Genomic DNA, 16,868 nt, shown 5'->3' on the forward strand with positions numbered 1-16,868 from the left:
TATTTCCCATTACATTAAATTAATGCTGATTCCAGCTCACTGTATTGATTACACAGTCTCTAATGGATGAAACCCTCCCTGTAGAATGGGTGCCACATCTGTCAAAGACTTATTTGGTCAACAGAATTTGTATGCAAACCTTGGGTGTGGTTGAGTCTTTTTGGACATCGTGGAAAATACAGTTTTCTATATTTGTCTTACTTCAGTCTGTCTGCTGCCATCTCCTGTCTCTCAAGTGTCAGATTTAGTGGTTGAGGTCATGAATTTGTTCAGGCTAGTGACCAGCATTTGTCTAGTTTATATCTAAAGCAAACATCCTGTCCAGCTAGAGAATAAGCATTCTTTTAAAAGATAGGACATAATGATTTTTTGGATCCTACCTGTCACACTTTGAAAGATACTCTGTTTCTCTGGAAGAATGGTTTTACTTTTTTTTTAAAGATTTTATTTATTAATTTGACAGAGAGGAATCACAAGTAGATGGAGAGGCAGCCAGAGAGAGAGAGAGAGAGGGAAGCAGGCTCTCTGCTGAGCAGAGAGCCCAATGCGGGACTCGATCCCAGGACTCTGAGATCATGACCTGAGCCGAAGGCAGCGGCTTAACCCACTGAGCCACCCAGGCGCCCCAGAATGGTTTTACTTTTATTTTTTAGGTGTAGAACTACTTGTAAATGAACAGTCTCTGTTGAGTTTATAAAATAATCGTTCTTAGAGGAACATTTATTAATGTGGATTGAAAGGAAATTAGCATTTGAAAGTGCTGTTCTTTGGGCACTGTCATAGGATCCCCCTCACAGGCAATAGAAACAATCAAAAGGTGTTAAGTGTTGGCCAACAATAGATTTAAAGTACTGTGTATCTTGAAAGAGAAATGCAAATATCATTGCTAGACTAAATTTTTTTTAAAGGTTTTATTTATTTATTTGACAGACAGAGTTCACAGGTAGGCAGAGAGGCAGGCAGAGAGAGAGGAGGAAGCAGGCTCCCCACCGAGCAGAGAGCCCAATGTAGGGCTCGATCCCAGGACCCCGGGATCATGACCTGAGCCGAAGGCAGTCATGACTCAGTCAGACTGAGCCACCCAGTCGCCCCTAGACTGAATTTTTAAAAGTAATTTTTCATATTGACTCCTCCAACATCAGCCTCCTTCTATCTTCCAAAAGAAAATAGTCCAAAACTTTTAAAAAATGTAATGTCTGTAGCCTTTATTGCACTGAAGTCAAAATGAAGACTTTTTATTTTAATCCTGCATTGCATTTCTGTGATTGTTACACTTAATCCATTCACTTTAGTTCCTTACTCTGTGGGTAAATCTCAGTTACAAAGACCATGCACATTTCTTTCAGCCAGCTCTTCCCCAAAGCTTCACAGTCCCAGTTTCTCAGTTTTATAACAATAAGTCTTAAAAGTAGCGGAGGATATTTGGTGTCAAACCAGAGTGTTTCATGGTATCTATGTAAATTGAGGAGCATACCAGATGAGAGTAGAGAGTGTGAACATCCACAGTTCTACGCTGAACTAGGGTCCAGTCCCAACTTTTTAAAAAAAGAATGCCCCTTATGGTAGTATAGTGTCGTTATTCACAGGACATGGTTTCAGGGCACCAGGCTGGCTCAGTTGGTGGAGCATGCAACTTTGATCTCGGATTGTGAGTTCAGGCCCCACTTTGGGTGTAGAGATTATATAAAAATTAAAAACTTTAAAACAAAAAAACAAAAATACCTGGCTTTTATGAACTCGTGAGAGTTGCTTATCTGTTAGGTATTGTCTAGGTATAATTTGTCTTCATCAGGAACCAGACCTTTACCATCCTGGACTGCCATGCCCTGTAGCCCCTTCCCCAGCCCAGGTCGCTTTGACCCCGTCCTCCACTTCCAGAGACGCACACAGTCTGCTTTGCTTCTTTCTGAAAAGAACATAGAGACTTAGATTTCCAAACTAACTGACCTCCTTCCTTATTCTTCCAGTCTGTTTTGGGCAGGATTATGTTACCAGCTGCTGGATTAGACTACATGAAATGAATACTTTACATAACTGATACTTGGTTCCCAGCTCAGAATCAGTTCTGATACTGCTTAGTTTGAAGTCTTACTTCCTTATTCCCATTGTCCTTTTGTTGGAGGGTTCTAATCTCATAATCCTATTGTCTTGTGCTTTCCTTGTTTTCTTCCTCCTCTTCTTTCCCCTCCCTTTAGGGTTCCTCAGTGGGACTCACCCAGAAGTTAGGTCACGGTGTTCACACTTAGTGACTTTTGGAACCAGGGCTGGCACCAGGGTGACGCAAGTGGGGTATATAGGTGCAAAAGTGGAGTAGGATCTGTGCTCATGGCTTTGCGGGTGCCAACCATGTGTTTGTTAAATGTGCTGGAGTACTAGAATTTTAATATTTGGATTATTATCAGAGATGAAAAAGTCCTGATGTATTTATAAAAACTGACCTTTAAAAATGTTACATCACTCTTTTAAATATTGTCTAGTAGAATCAAATACCGTAGAGGCTTGAATGCAAGAGCAAGCTATTCCTTAAGAGTTGAAAAGTTTATATTATAGTTCCATTTGCTCCTTTAATTCATATTTCCGTTCCATATTTCTTATGGAATATTATTAATTTTTTTATCTTTGAAGGTATTTTATTCATTACTCTATCATACTTTGCTATCATAAAAGTACATACAAAAATAAAAATTTGAGGGGCGCCTGGGTGGCTCAGTGGGTTAAGCCGCTGCCTTCGGCTCAGGTCATGATCTCAGGTTCCTGGGATCGAGCCCCACATCGGGCTCTCTGCTCAGCAGGGAGCCTGCCTCCCCCTCTCTCTCTCTGCCTGCCTCCATGCCTACTTGTGATCTCTGCCTGTCAAATAAATAAATAAAATATTAAAAAATTAAAAAATAAAAAAAAAATAAAAATTTGATAGCATATATCCCATATTAATAATGAAAGTTTCTCTGCATCAAGTTATTCTTCCAAGTATTAATATATGAGTGATCTAAATAACAGGCATTGCCAAATTTATGAAAATATTAATATAGAAGATAAAATGTTACTCATAAAATGAAATTATTTCAGTTGGGTTTAGATATCAGAGAATGTCTCCTATTGTTAGATTTTTTGTAAGAGGATTTTCAGTAATGATTATTATTTTTTAATAGATTTAAGGATTAAGAAACCTTGCTCATATTAATAGACAGATGGGAGTAGGAGTTTGGTGGGTTTTTTTTTTTTTTTGAGCATCTAGCAATATCCTTCAGTTCTTTGACCCTTTCCCAACTGTGTACCAAAATTCAGATAGCAGTGTATTATCAAAAATATTTTTTTTATGATCTGTAAGTTGACAACTCAATTAGGACGTCTTCAGTGGCACTACAAACAAAAATTTGGAAAACTTTAACTTATGAAACATCTTGTTATTTCCACTGACATCCTAGGTGTCTTGGTCTTTGGGAAAAGTAGCCAGAGCAGCTTTCTCAGGGCCGGTAATTCTGCTTCACATAGCTCTTTCCTCTCACTCACATACACTCTGCAGCAGTGTGAAGGGGCTGAGAACATGGAAATATTTTTCACTGAAACATCTATGTCAATATAATAACTTCCATCTTAGCATGAGCTGTAAAGAAGAAGCTTTCCCTCAAAGCCATAGATTCAGCTCGTTTGCTCGATGCGAGGGCCTGCCACATGGCCGCGGAGCCAGACTGCGTTCAGACACAGCCCAGGTCAGCTGTCAGGAATGTGATGTTATTTTGGGGGTCAGATAAATAAATATGTTAGTATATGTCACTGCGACAGCTGTCCTACTCTTGAATTCTAAATCTAAGATCAATACAGACCTAGATACAATCTGGAGCATTGCCGCAACTGGTGCATTGTTAACACTGCCTTGAGAGACCTGGATCAGAAACAGCAAAGCAGTTAAACAAAACCTGGCATCTTTACCACCTCATTTTGCAATGATCTGAAGTTAGAATACCCCAATATGGGAGAAATGGCTAGAAGGCCCCATTTCTGATGTCACGTCTTTGCCTTAACTGAAACAGAAAAAAGTCATGGAGCCCAAATTCAGACTAATGGGGCCTCCGTTAAAAGTGGCTTCCCTGACCCCAGTACTGTACTTCTAACCCTCACCTTCGTTTGGCGCCCTGCAGAGTTTTACATTTCAGGGCAAGAATCCTATACTGTGATTCAGGGTGGTGGGAGGGGTCCTCCTCTCCCCTCATCGCAGAAGGGTAGTTGGAAAAGGGGAAGTGGAAAAAGAGAAACAGCATGACATCCAGTGCAGGCATCTGCTTGAGCCTGCCACCGGTAAGGTAAGGGTGCCTGTGGAGGCTGAGCGCCTGGAAATGGGCTTCCTTTAGGCATGTGGCCCATGTGGCTAAGGGACAGTCTCTGTGACTTCACCTCTAGGGAATACAGCGTGAAGACAGAGATCAGTTCCAGCTTCAGCCAGTGCGTCTGTCATCCTTCCCCGTTCCTGCATAGTGGCTGTCCATCCAAGTCTGCAAGGACTCAGCTACTAGACAGGAAGAATGGGAAAGGAATATCTTTCTGTTTGTCTTTCTCCTCATAGCTTTCTTGGTCTTTTTCTTTGTTTTTACCATTGGTTTGCACCCAGGTCCACAGAGTGTGGTTCAGTTCATACACAAAGACACATCCGTTTCCTGCCCCATAGTTCCTTCATTTCTGGCTGTGTTAGCTTCCACTCGTTCCCCTGTTGCGTTCCCCTTGGCCTGGTCTGTGAGAGTTGAGGAACAGTGCTATGAGCAGCAGTGGAAGGTCTGAGGGCAGCAAGCTTTTTCCAGACCACTCATCCAGATAGTCCCAAGGGAACTCTCTTGTGGGTTCTTCGTGTGACTGCTTTGGGCTAATCGGTGGTATTCAGACAGCAAGAACCTCTCATGCAAGATAACCTAGTAGATGGTAGACATCTTATAGAGGGAGGGGACTGAGCAGCAGCAGATGTGAAAGAGACCTTTGACCCTCCAAAGTGAATTTTTATACCCTTTGTAGCTATGGGAGGTCGGGGGTGGGGGGGTTATGAAGGAAAGATCCAGTGCCAGCTTCGTCTTGCAGAAGGCACATCCAAGGAACAGAGCCAGGACTGCAACTAGCACTTGACCATCACTGAAGAGTCTAGAAACCCACTTAATGCTCGGGTCACACTCCTGGGTGAGGACTCTGCCTGCAAGCTGGCCACTTGAACAAATGAGCAGACAGATTTAGCCTAAGACCTAAATTAAGTTTCTCTGGGTAACCCAGGTCTTAAATATTTGCACATTTGGTTGTTACAGTGTTAGACTTTATGTACATATAATGTTTTCCATTTTAGTTGGAATCAAACTTGGCCTTGCCTTCAGGCTGTTTAAGTAGTGCTTAAGTGATGAAGCCTCCTTCTCTCTCCCTCTTTTTTTTTTTTTTTTTTTTAATTCTCAGTTTGTCAGCTGATGAGAAATTGCAATTAAGAGTTTCTTCAGTTTCATCATTGGTTGCTATTAATTTGCATGGATAAATTTAAACTTTGTTTTTAGTTGGGTCACAGGGTGGAACTGCCTGGCATAAATACTTAATTTTTCCAGCTCACTGATACTCCCAGTGATAAAAGTAGTCCAGCTAATGTTTCTTCCTGAAACTTGACCCTCATATTGTGTGTTGTTTCTTTTCCCATTGTTGGAATCTACACAGTACTAATTAGTTGTATACAGTATTGAGAGGTTCCAATACCAGACTATTATATGGGAAGTAAAAATTTCCAAGACAGAACAAAATATAGTTTGCGTCACTTGAATTTTTTATTACATATCTAGGGAACTGTAGATTTTAACAACTAAAATTAATGTAAGGTTACCTTAAAATAATTTGACTAGTAGAACCAATAAAGTTATACGTCCATTGCTATATTTTAAAATAGCTTTTTATACTCTTCTGAGGGGATGAGGGTATTATCTTGGACTGGTTTTATGTGTATATGTTCTCCAGGGTCGTCTTCTTAACTTCGTACTCCTCCTCTGTTAGTTGGGCCCAGATGTTGGCCTTTTTTGGTTCCTTAAATGCATACATTCTGAGTTATTAAAAGAAGTAGGAAGAAGGTGCTGAAGTCATTCTGGATTGCAACACCGGATTTAAAGAAGCTTATTTAAGAATTTTAGGAGCTTTTCAAATGATTGAAAATAATCCACCGATTGAATTGATGATAAACCATGTCCCTTGTGCCTCGGTCTCCGGTCTGTAGCTCGCCTTCTCTCACTTGCTCGCTAATTCCTGTGAAGCCCGGCCAGCTGTGTTGAGCCGCCAGCGGCCAGCAGGCCCTTGCCCATCCCATCCTTGCCTGGGTATTTTCCCTGGGAGGATATATGTGAAGAGATGCAGCGCACCTAGTGTTGCTTTCGAGATGAAAGATTAAGCCCCTAGGCCAGGATTCTCATCTGATCTTCTGTAACGCGGCACAGGCAAACAGGCTGTCGCCTCGAACACATCTGCCTCAGGGAGTATTTTGTCCTTCTAGTGCTGTTAGGGGTTTAAAAAAACATGCAGAATCCAGCTTAGCAATAAAGTTCTTCCTTCCTGTAATGAAGTCTCACCCTGCTGTTGTACATGATAGAGTGAAACGTAGAGAGCACGAGCAGCACGGTGTGGGTCACACACTCGTCGAAGGAGAGGGCTCGAGTCGTCCCCCTGGTGAACCCTGTCTTCTTGGTGACTGGATGGAGCAGCAGCCAGCAGAGCCTTCCCACAGGACTGCAGCCGTCCGTCCTGGCTGGAGCTCCGGGAGGAGGTGTCCTCTCCTTCACTCCCTCCCCCTCGAAAACCAGGACTCAGAAGACGGGATGCACCTGGGTGGCTCAGTTGGCTAAGCCTCTGACTCTTGATTTCGGCTCAGGTCGTGATCTCAGGGTCGTGAGATCAAGCCCTGTGTGGGACTCTGCTCTGGTCATGGACTCAGCTTAAGAATCTCTCCCTTTCCTTCTGTCCTTCCCCCTGCTCACTTGCACTGTTTCTAAAATAAATAAAATCTTTAAAAAACAAAACAAAACAAAACTTGGAAGCCATACTGCCTTCTGAGTAGCTTTTCTACAGCTCAGTGTCCCAGGTGACAGGGCGAAGTATCCTACTCTTTGTGGCCCCCTTGCTCCTGTGCATCTTGGAGGAGGACCTGGCATCCTCACATGTGTTCTTAATGATAATAGCTAACGTTTATTGCTCACTTACTGTACACCTGCTGCTCTTCTAAGTGTCATATCGGAATTAACCTTTACAAGCCCTGTGAGGCACACAATGAAGTGCCTATCTGGGGAGAGGTGAGGGACTTAATCGGGGTGACACAAGCATGAGGTAGCAAGGGGCCTTTGATTTCAGAGCCCATTCATAAAATGTACCATCTTAACCATTTCTGAGCATTCTGAGTGGAGTTCGTGCCTTCACTCTTTTGTGCAGCTGTCCCCACCAACCAGCCAGCCTTTCCAGAAGGGACACTTCATACCAGTGTCACCTGTAGCTCCCCAACCCCCCCGCAGGCACCATGCTGCTTTCTGTTCAGGACTCACTCTTCAAACCACTTTAGTGTCGCCACTTAGGACTGGACTAACCTAAGCAGATTTTGTTGCTCTTTTTCCCTTCTGCTGCTTAGATCTCGTTTCTCTCTTGTGCATTTTGTGACTAGCAGGTCAGTGTGTGTGTTGTAAGGCGGTCCCAGTTGCCACGGCGCAAGCTTGTTCGCTTCCTTTTGCCAGGCTGAAAGTATTAGACTTTGAAATAAATTTCCTTCTTGACTGCTGATTAAAAGAGCGATGCGTGTCCATTGTAGGAAACTTAGAGAACACAGAAAAGCATAAAGAAGTAATTCAGATCCCCTGTACTGCCCACTCCTCAAGGTAACAGCTGTTAACTAGTTGGTGCTGTGACCCTCTGGCATTTATTTCTAGGTCTATAAAACCTACTGGTGAACATGTTGCTTTGTAACCTCCCTTTTCTTACGTTTTGCCATGTGAACTGTTGTGCATCCTTAAAAAGAGGGTTTGACTTCAAGGAGCTTGTATCCCAGGGAAGGAGTCAGGAAAGCCTAGCACATTGTGATAAACGCCTGACTAGGCATGAGGTCGGTGGGCACGGGGACTGCAGAGCAGCATGTGGGGTAGGGGCTCCGGCAGGGTGCGGCGTCTGAGGCACACTCCTCCCCCCAGGAACTGTATTACTGCAGAGTTAGCAAGACGAGCAGACACAGCAGCAGGACGTCTCCCACGCGATCAAGGGCTAAATGGTGAGATCGAGGGTCTGGTCCTCCGGGAGCTGGAGGAAGCGAGAAATCAATGAGCCCTAGAATGGTTGAAGGGGAGAGACTTGGGCTGGGCCTTGAAATACGGGTAGGATGTACGAGAGTTAAGGGATGAGAGCAGGGCATTCCAGGTCGGGGTTGGCCCTGCCAGGTCTTTGAACCCAGTGCCTAAAACAGTGTCTGGCACCTGGTAGACGCTAAATAAGATTCAAAGATCTGCTGAAAAAAATTAATTTCTAATGCATATTCTGCACTGTAAGTTTGCTGGAGAAGAGATTTTCTTTGAGGGGTAGCTGACAAAATTGCAAGATATTGAAAGTATACATCAAGGTGATTGGATATGGTATATATATTGTGAAAGGATCCCCTTGAGTTAATTAACACGTGAGTCACCTCAGTACTTTTTTTCCTGTGAGAACATTTAAATTCTGTACTCTTACCAAATTTTGTTTATGCAAAACAGGGTTAATCAACTATAGTTGCTATGTTATATATTAGACCTTCAGATCTTATTCATCTTATAACTGTACGATTGTACTGTTTTACCAATCTTTCCCGAGACTTCCTACCCACAGCCCCTGGCAACCACCTCCCTACTGTGTTTCTGCGGTTTAGCCTTTTTCATATTTTTATTTTGTTTTTGTTGTTTTGTTTTCCACATATCAGTGATACTATGGAGTTGTCTTTCTTTCTGACTTATTTCACTTAGCATACCTCCAGGTTCATCTATGTTATCACAAATGGCAAGATTGTCTTCTTTTGTAAGGCCAAATAATATTCCTCTGTGTGTGTGCGTGTGTGTGTGTGTGTGTGTGGTTTTCTTGACCACAATAATCACATTTTCTCGATCCATTTATCTTTTGCTAGACACTTCAGTTGTTTCCGTATTTGCTATTACAAATACTGCTCATGGGGGTGCAGATGTCTTTTCAAGTTAGTGTTTTCATTTCTTGGGTAAATATCCAGAAGTGGAATTGCTGGGTCATAATGGCAGTTCTATTTTTAAGTTCTTGAACCTCCACTGTGCTTTCCATAGTGTCTGTACCACTTTACACTCCCACCAGTAGTGCATAAGAGATCCCTTTTCTCTGCATCATTGCCAGCCATTCATCTTTTTTATAGATGTAAAACAGATGTGATGTGGTATGTCACTGTAGTTTTGATTTGCATTTCCCTGATGAGTAGTCATATTGGGCACCTTTCTTGTATCTATGGGTCATTTGAACATCATCTTTTTTCTATTGAGTTGGAAGATTTTATATATATATATATATATATATATATATATATATATATATATATATCGGATACTATCCTCTTATCAGGTACATGATTTATAAATATTTTCTCCCATTCTGTAGGTTGCCATTTCATGTTGGTGATGATTTTCTTTGCTGTGCAGAAGTTTTTCCATTTGATACAGTCCCGGTTTTTTGTTTTTGCTTTTGGTGTCAGATTAAAAAAAAAAAAAATCATGAGACCCATGACAAGTTTACCCCTTATATTTTCATCTAGTTTTATGGTGTCAGTTCTTATGTTAAAGTCTTCAATCCATTTTGAGCTGACTCTTCTGAAGGGTGTAGGATAGTCATCTAGTATCATTCTTTTGCCTGTGGCTGTCCAGTTTTCCTAGCATCATGTATTGAGGAAATTATTCTCCGTTGTATATTCTTGGCTCCTTTGTCAAAAATGAATCCATGTATGTGTGGATTTATTTCTGGGCTCTTTGTTGTATTCTGTTTACCTAGGAAGCAAGATGTTAGCTATGGGCTTGTCGTAAATGGCCTTTATTATGTTGAGGTATAGTCCCTCTCTACCCACTTGGTTGAGAGTTTTTATCATGAAAGGATATGGAATTTTGTCACATGCAGTGTTTGCATCTATTGAGATGATCATATGATCTTAATCATTGATTTTGTTAATATGGTATATCACATTAATTTTTGGTGTTGAACCATCCTGCATCCCAGGAATAAATCACACATGATCATGCTATATGATCCTTTAATGTACTTTTGCATTTGGTTTGCTAATATTTTGTTGAAGTCTTTTGCATCTCATAAGAGATACTGCTCTACGATTTTCTTTTGATTGTGGTGTCCTTCTCTGGTTTTGGTATTGGGATAATGCTGCCTTCATGAAATGTGTTTGGAAGTGTTTCCTCAGTTTTTTTAAAAGAGTTTGAGAAGTACAGTCTGGCAGGATTTACCAGTGAAGTCATGGGGTCCTGGATTTTTGTTTGTTGGCAGGCTTTTGGTTACTGCTTCAATGTCCTTACAGATAATTTGTTCAGATTTTCTCTTAATTTGTGATTCAGTCTTCATAGATTACATATTTCTAGGAATTTATCAATTTCTTTTAGGTTTTCTCATTTGTGTTGGCATGTAATTGCTCATAGTAATTTTTTATTTTTCCGCGTGTGTGGGGGTGGGGGTTCACAGATTGACTGACTGATTTTAGGAAAGAGCACAAGTAGAGGGGAGTTGCAGAGGAAGAGGGAGAGAGAGAATCTCAAGCAGACTCCAGACTAAGTGTGGAGCCCAGAGCAGGGCCCAGTCTCAGGACCCTGAAATCATAACCTGAGCCGAAATCAAGAGTTAGATGCTTAACTGACTGAGCCACCCAGGCATCCTTCCATGTATTTTTTTTTTAATTGAACTGTACTTGATACACAGTGTTGCATTGGTTTTAGGTGTACAACATAATGATCCAGCAAGTCTATATTACGCTATGCTCACCGCAAATGTAGCTATGATCTCTCATGGTGCTATTACATTGATATATTGCCTTTGTTGTACCTTTTACCCTCGTGACTTACCCATTCCATAACTGGAAGCCTCTGTCTCCCACTCTCCTTCACCCGTTTTGCCTATATGATCCTCTGTATTTTTATGGTATCAGTTGTAATGTCTCTCCATTTATAATTTTTGAGTCTTTTCTCTTTTTTCTTGATGAGTCTAGTTAAAGGTTTGTCTACTTATCTTTTCAAAAGAACCAGCTCTTAGTTCCATTGATCCTTTCTATTATCTTTTTTAGTCTCTATTTCATTCATTTCCCTTCTGATCTTTGTTATGTCCTTTCTTCCAGTAACTTTGGGCTTAGTTTGTCTTTTTCTAGTTCCTTGAAGTATAAGGTTAGGCTTTTTATGTGAGATCTTTCTTGTTTCTTAATGTAGGCATTTATTGCTATGAAATTCCCTCTCAGAATTGCTTCTGCTGCATCCCACAAGTTTTGGCATATTGTATTTCCATTTTCATTTGTCTCACTCAAGATATTTATTGATTTTTTTCCCTTTTAATTCTTCTTTGACCCATTTGTTCTGTAATGTGTTTTATATCTCACATATTTGTATATTTTTCCATTGTATTTGTATTCCATTCATTTATTTCTTTTTTTTTTTTTTTTTTTAAGATTTTACTTATTTATTTGTCAGAGCACAAACAGGGGAAGAAGCAGGCAGAGGGAGAAGCAGGCTCCCCTTTGAGCAAGGAGCCCGATGTGGGACTCAGTCCCAGGACCCCAGGGTCATGACCTGAGCCAAAGACAGCGGCTTAACCCACTGAGCCACTCAGGCATCTCTCTAGAATTTTTAAAAGACGTAATGTTGCAGTTGTTTGCTGGCGGGATGGGGTAAACAGAGTTGAACATTCAAGTCAGAGACATGCCCCCACCCCAGTCATTACATTTTGTTTGGAAGTCTGTTGTGATTGTTTCATTTTAGCAGATAGAATTTAAAACCTGTTCTATAAAATGCATTTTAGCCTTCTAGAACCGAGTCCACAAAGTAAAGTAGATCTGAGTGCTCAGGAAACCTCACTGTTGTTCAAAAACAGTCTGAAATTTCTTTTGGAAAATTAGCACAAAAATGGCATATCACCAATCACTAGCTCACTGTGAAGATCTTTGTTTTTTGTGTCCACATCACCTTTCTATCTCATTTCCTAATTCTGTCTAAGGCAGATTTATTACTACTCATCATCTAATGCTCACCAGATTGTGGGCTCCTCGAAGTAAGGAGAATGTTTGGGTAGTCTATGTGTTTCCTTCCATGCCTGGAACAATATACTCCATATTGTTGGGTGTTCTGGAAAGACTTGTGAAATTGAATGGATAGTAATTAAATGCCATGGGCTATTGTTTTCTGTTACTTCCTTCCCAGGAGGAAGGATATTTACCTACCCATGTTAGGTAAATATGGCAGCAGGTAAGTTTGCCAAGTCTATGGGACATCACTGTTTCCATTTTCTTGTGAAATAGGAACTGTCCAAGATCACCATGCCGGTTATATTTAATGAGCCTCTGAGCTTCCTGCAGCGACTCACCGAATATATGGAGCATACATACCTCATCCACAAGGCCAGTTCATTCTCCGATTCTGTGGAAAGGATGCAGGTATGTGTCAAACATGCACTGAAAGGGCGTGAGATAAGAGACTTCTCTGCTACCTCCACCCCCAAAAACACAAACAGAATTTGTGTTCAATCCAGTGGGAGTTTGGGAAATGTGCTTCCCAGAGAGTGTTTGAAGTGTCCTCTGCCTTCCCTCCCCTGCCATTCTCCAGACAGAGTGCCACCACAGTGGAAAGACCAGTGACAATTGCAAGAGAAGCAGAAGGTGGTCCATTACCAAATCTGGATGTTAGTGAGCTGAGTCTCCATTTTAGAAAATAGTATGGTGTTGGGGGAAATAGCTTAATTTTTCTTTTTTCAGATGTTCATAGACTGCCTTCCAAAAAGGAACACACACACACACACACACACACACACACACACACACACACAAATACAAATACAGATATGTGCTTACGTATGTAAGAAATATACACACTGTCACAGGTTAAATCAAAAGACAACAAGGAATTGCACTTCTTAATTTTGTTTTTGGTACAAGATGCTTCCGTGGTGTGTGTGGATGGGTCAGGTACATGCGGAACAGAATAGACACACTCTTCTTCTTCGGGCAATGTCATGGCATTCTAAAGGGAATCTTCCTGTTCTTTTCGTTTCTATCAGTCAGCTTTTCCCAGCCTTATGAGTCTTGATACCAGTGTTCAGTTATGTCTCATTTTCCCTATCCTAAAAATGTTGTACTTTTTAGAAATTTTAAGAGAATTAAAAGTGATTTGGGGTTTGAGGGTTTTTTAAAAGTTCTTGGGAAAATTTGTGGCACTCTTAGGGTGTTATAAAAACCATATGGCCCAGAATGACTAGTAATTCTCATTTTGAATGCCCACACTGGCATATTAAGTTGCTAGAGCTGTATTAAAAATCCAAACAGCTAAGCTCCTCAAAATAATTTTGTAAATTACACTCTTCAGCAAAATTTCAGGTCCTAAAAGAATGGGGAGCAAGCTAGGCTATTTATAACTCCTGATGCTCTTTTCCACAGTGTGTAGCAGCATTTGCCGTGTCCGCTGTTGCTTCTCAGTGGGAGCGCACGGGAAAGCCTTTCAACCCACTGCTGGGAGAGACCTATGAATTAGTTCGGTAAAGATCTTTCACTTTTTGAGATGGCTTTTGTATGATTTATATAGCTTTTGAAATGAACAGGGGAAAAAATGTATATATTTTTAACATTACCAACATTTTGCATTACTGGAGCAAGTTAATAGTTTTGATGTTCTGTTTTATAGACTGTGTAAAATGGACACATATATGAAATGCACCATTATGACAAGGATTTCGGGATTCCTGATCATGTGGGATTAGTGATTCTTTTCTCTTTCTGTAGGTCATAAAATATGATTGGAGTTTTTTTTAATACCCATTTAATATATATTAACAAATTTAGACTGTTGGCATAAAGGCAATGAATGCATCTACAGGTATAATTCTCTGTGCCTGCTGTATGCCTACTGTAGCCTGCTTCTTTACCCACAATTAGGGAATCCATTTGGCTTTAGTTTTGCTGAATCCTTTTCATCTCTGCATAAGTCTTGATCTCATTTGTATTGTAGCTGTTTGAAAGGGCAGGGACACATTAGATTCCCCTTTCTTAATATCAATGGAATAAGTTTTAAATTTGCATGGCTAATATTGTCAATTCTTGCAGGTTGCCCAAATTCATGTGCCTATTCTTTGATATGTTCAAGTAGCTAGAACCTATTTAAAACTGTAATATCACCTTTTGACTGAATTGACAGTGATGTACACATTGCATGGCAAGAGTTAATTATAATGCTGCTGCTTCTTTTTATTTTTTTTTATCTTAAGAGATGACCTTGGTTTCAGACTCATCTCCGAGCAGGTCAGCCATCACCCACCCATTAGTGCTTTTCACGCTGAAGGATTAAACAATGATTTCATCTTTCATGGCTCAATCTACCCCAAACTGAAGTTCTGGGGCAAGAGTGTGGAAGCAGAACCCAAAGGAACCATCACTTTGGAGCTCCTTGAGTGAGTTGAAATCTAGCCATTAAACTCTTTTCATGTCATGCCTACTCGTAAATATATATACCTGCACACAGTCTTAACAGTGTTGTTCTAAAGCTGGAGAAAAACAGCTTTTATACAGCATAAACTATCCACCTTTCTGTAAAAGAATTAGGAAGCACTGCAGTAGCCATTGTTTATCAATTTAGGAATGTATGAAAAATTGAGCTTGATGTTTGACTATGGTATTTGTGTCTATTTTAAGTGAGAATGGAGTCAGTTACTCTATGATAGGTCTTAAGAGGCACTTTCTTTAGATCAAGGCAATGTTTTCTTTAACGTCTTTCAAAATGAATTCACTTTCAGAACTATTGAAATAATAATTGGCCCATTTAGACATTAGGTAAATTTGAAAGTCCTCCTCTTTTGCAGTAGAAAAAAAAAGATTAGCATGGAATATCTTTCCATTTATTAACGTCTTCTTCAATTTCTTTCACTAATGTCTTATAGTTTTCAGTGTACAGGTCTTTCACTTCCTCAGCTACATTTATTCCTAGGTATTTTATTCTTTTTGATGCAATTATAAATGGGATTGTTTTCTCAATTCCATGCTCATGGATTACAAGAGTTAATACTATGGGTATATCCATACTATCCAATCTACAGTTTCAGTGTAATTCCTATCAAAATTTTAATGATGGGGGCGCCTGGGTAGCTCAGTGGGTTAAGCCTCTGCCTTCGGCTCAGGTCATGATCTCAGGGTCTTGGGATTGAGCCCCGCATGGGGCTCTCTGCTCAGCAGGGAGCCTGCTTCCCCCTCTCTCTCTGCCTGCCTCTCTGCCTGCTTATGATCTCTGTCAAATAAATTTTAAAAAAATTTTTTTTAATTCCAGTGATGTTTTTCACAGAAACAGAACAAACAGTTTTAAAATTTGTATGGAACCACAAAAGATACTGAAAAGCCAAAGCAGTCTTGAGAATGAACACAGCTGGAGGCATTACACTTCTTGATTTCAAACTATACCACAAAGCTATGGTAACGAAAACAGTACAGTATTGGCATGAAAAACAAACACATGAGATGGATGGAGCAGAACAGAAATCCCAGAAACAAACCCATGCCTATATGGCCAGTTTATGAAAAAGGAGGAAAAAGAAGTCTCTTCTAATGGTGCTGGACAGCTAGCCACATGCAAAAGAATGAAATTGGACCACACTCTTACACCACATACAAGTTAGCTCAAAATGGATTGAAGATTTGAATATAAGACTATAAATTTCCTAGAAGAAAATATAGGTGATGAGGTCCTTGACATAGGTGTTGGTGAGGATTTTTTAAGTCTAACACCAAAAGACAAAGCAAAACAGCGTGGGGGAAAGAGAAGGAAAAAAATATGAGAGTACGTCAAACCAGAAAGCTTCTGCACAGCAAAGGAAGCCCATCGACAAAATGAAAACAACCTACAGAATGGGAGAAAAATTTTGCAAATCTGTATCTGATAAGGGGCTAACATCCAAAATATATAAAGTACTCCTCCAACTCAATGGCAGAAAAGCTAACAGTCCAATTTAAAATGGGCAGAAGATATGAATAGACATTGTTCCAAAGAAGACATACAGTTTTCCATCAGGTACATGAAAAAGTGCTCAGCATCACTAATCCTCAGGGAAATACAAATCAAAACCACAACGAGATACCACCTTACCCTATCAAAATGACTTATCAAAAAGCCTAGAAATAACAAGTATTGGTGAGGAGAAAAGGAAACATTCATGGCACTGTTGGTGGAATGCAAACTGGTGCAGCCTCTATGGAAAACAGTGTGTGGAGGTTCCTCAAGGAATTAAAAATAGAACTGCCACACTATCCAGCAATTCTGTTTCTGGACATTTACCCAAAGAAAATGGAAACGCTAACTTGAATAGACATATCCCACCCCTCCATGTTCCCTGCAGCATTATTTATGATAGCTAGCATTTGGAAACGGCCTAAGTGTCCATCCATGGATGAATAAAGAACATGTGGTGTATATATACAATGGAATATTATTCAGCCGTAAAAACGAATGTCTTGCCATTTGCCACAATATGGATGGACTTTGAGGGACATTATGCTAAGTGAAATAAGAGAAAGATAAATACCATATGAGCTGTCTTACATGTGGAAATAAGTAAATAATAAAAAGTAAAAATTAAAAAACAAAACAACCTCACAGATAAAGAAAACAAGTCGGTGG

General features: G+C 40.4%; 1 protein-coding gene across 1 annotated transcript in view; it reads left to right on the forward strand.

The window, feature by feature from the left end:
• The window catches only part of OSBPL1A (oxysterol binding protein like 1A), a 230,070-nt gene that overhangs the window by 199,800 nt on the left and 13,402 nt on the right, over positions 1–16,868 (forward strand). The window contains 3 exon segments of the mRNA XM_032309390.1: positions 12,518–12,652; positions 13,649–13,746; positions 14,473–14,655. Coding sequence (XP_032165281.1) covers positions 12,518–12,652; positions 13,649–13,746; positions 14,473–14,655 — 416 coding nt within the window.

This window comes from Mustela erminea, chromosome 13 (assembly GCF_009829155.1).
Source record: "Mustela erminea isolate mMusErm1 chromosome 13, mMusErm1.Pri, whole genome shotgun sequence".
Taxonomy (NCBI): Eukaryota; Metazoa; Chordata; class Mammalia; order Carnivora; family Mustelidae; genus Mustela; species Mustela erminea.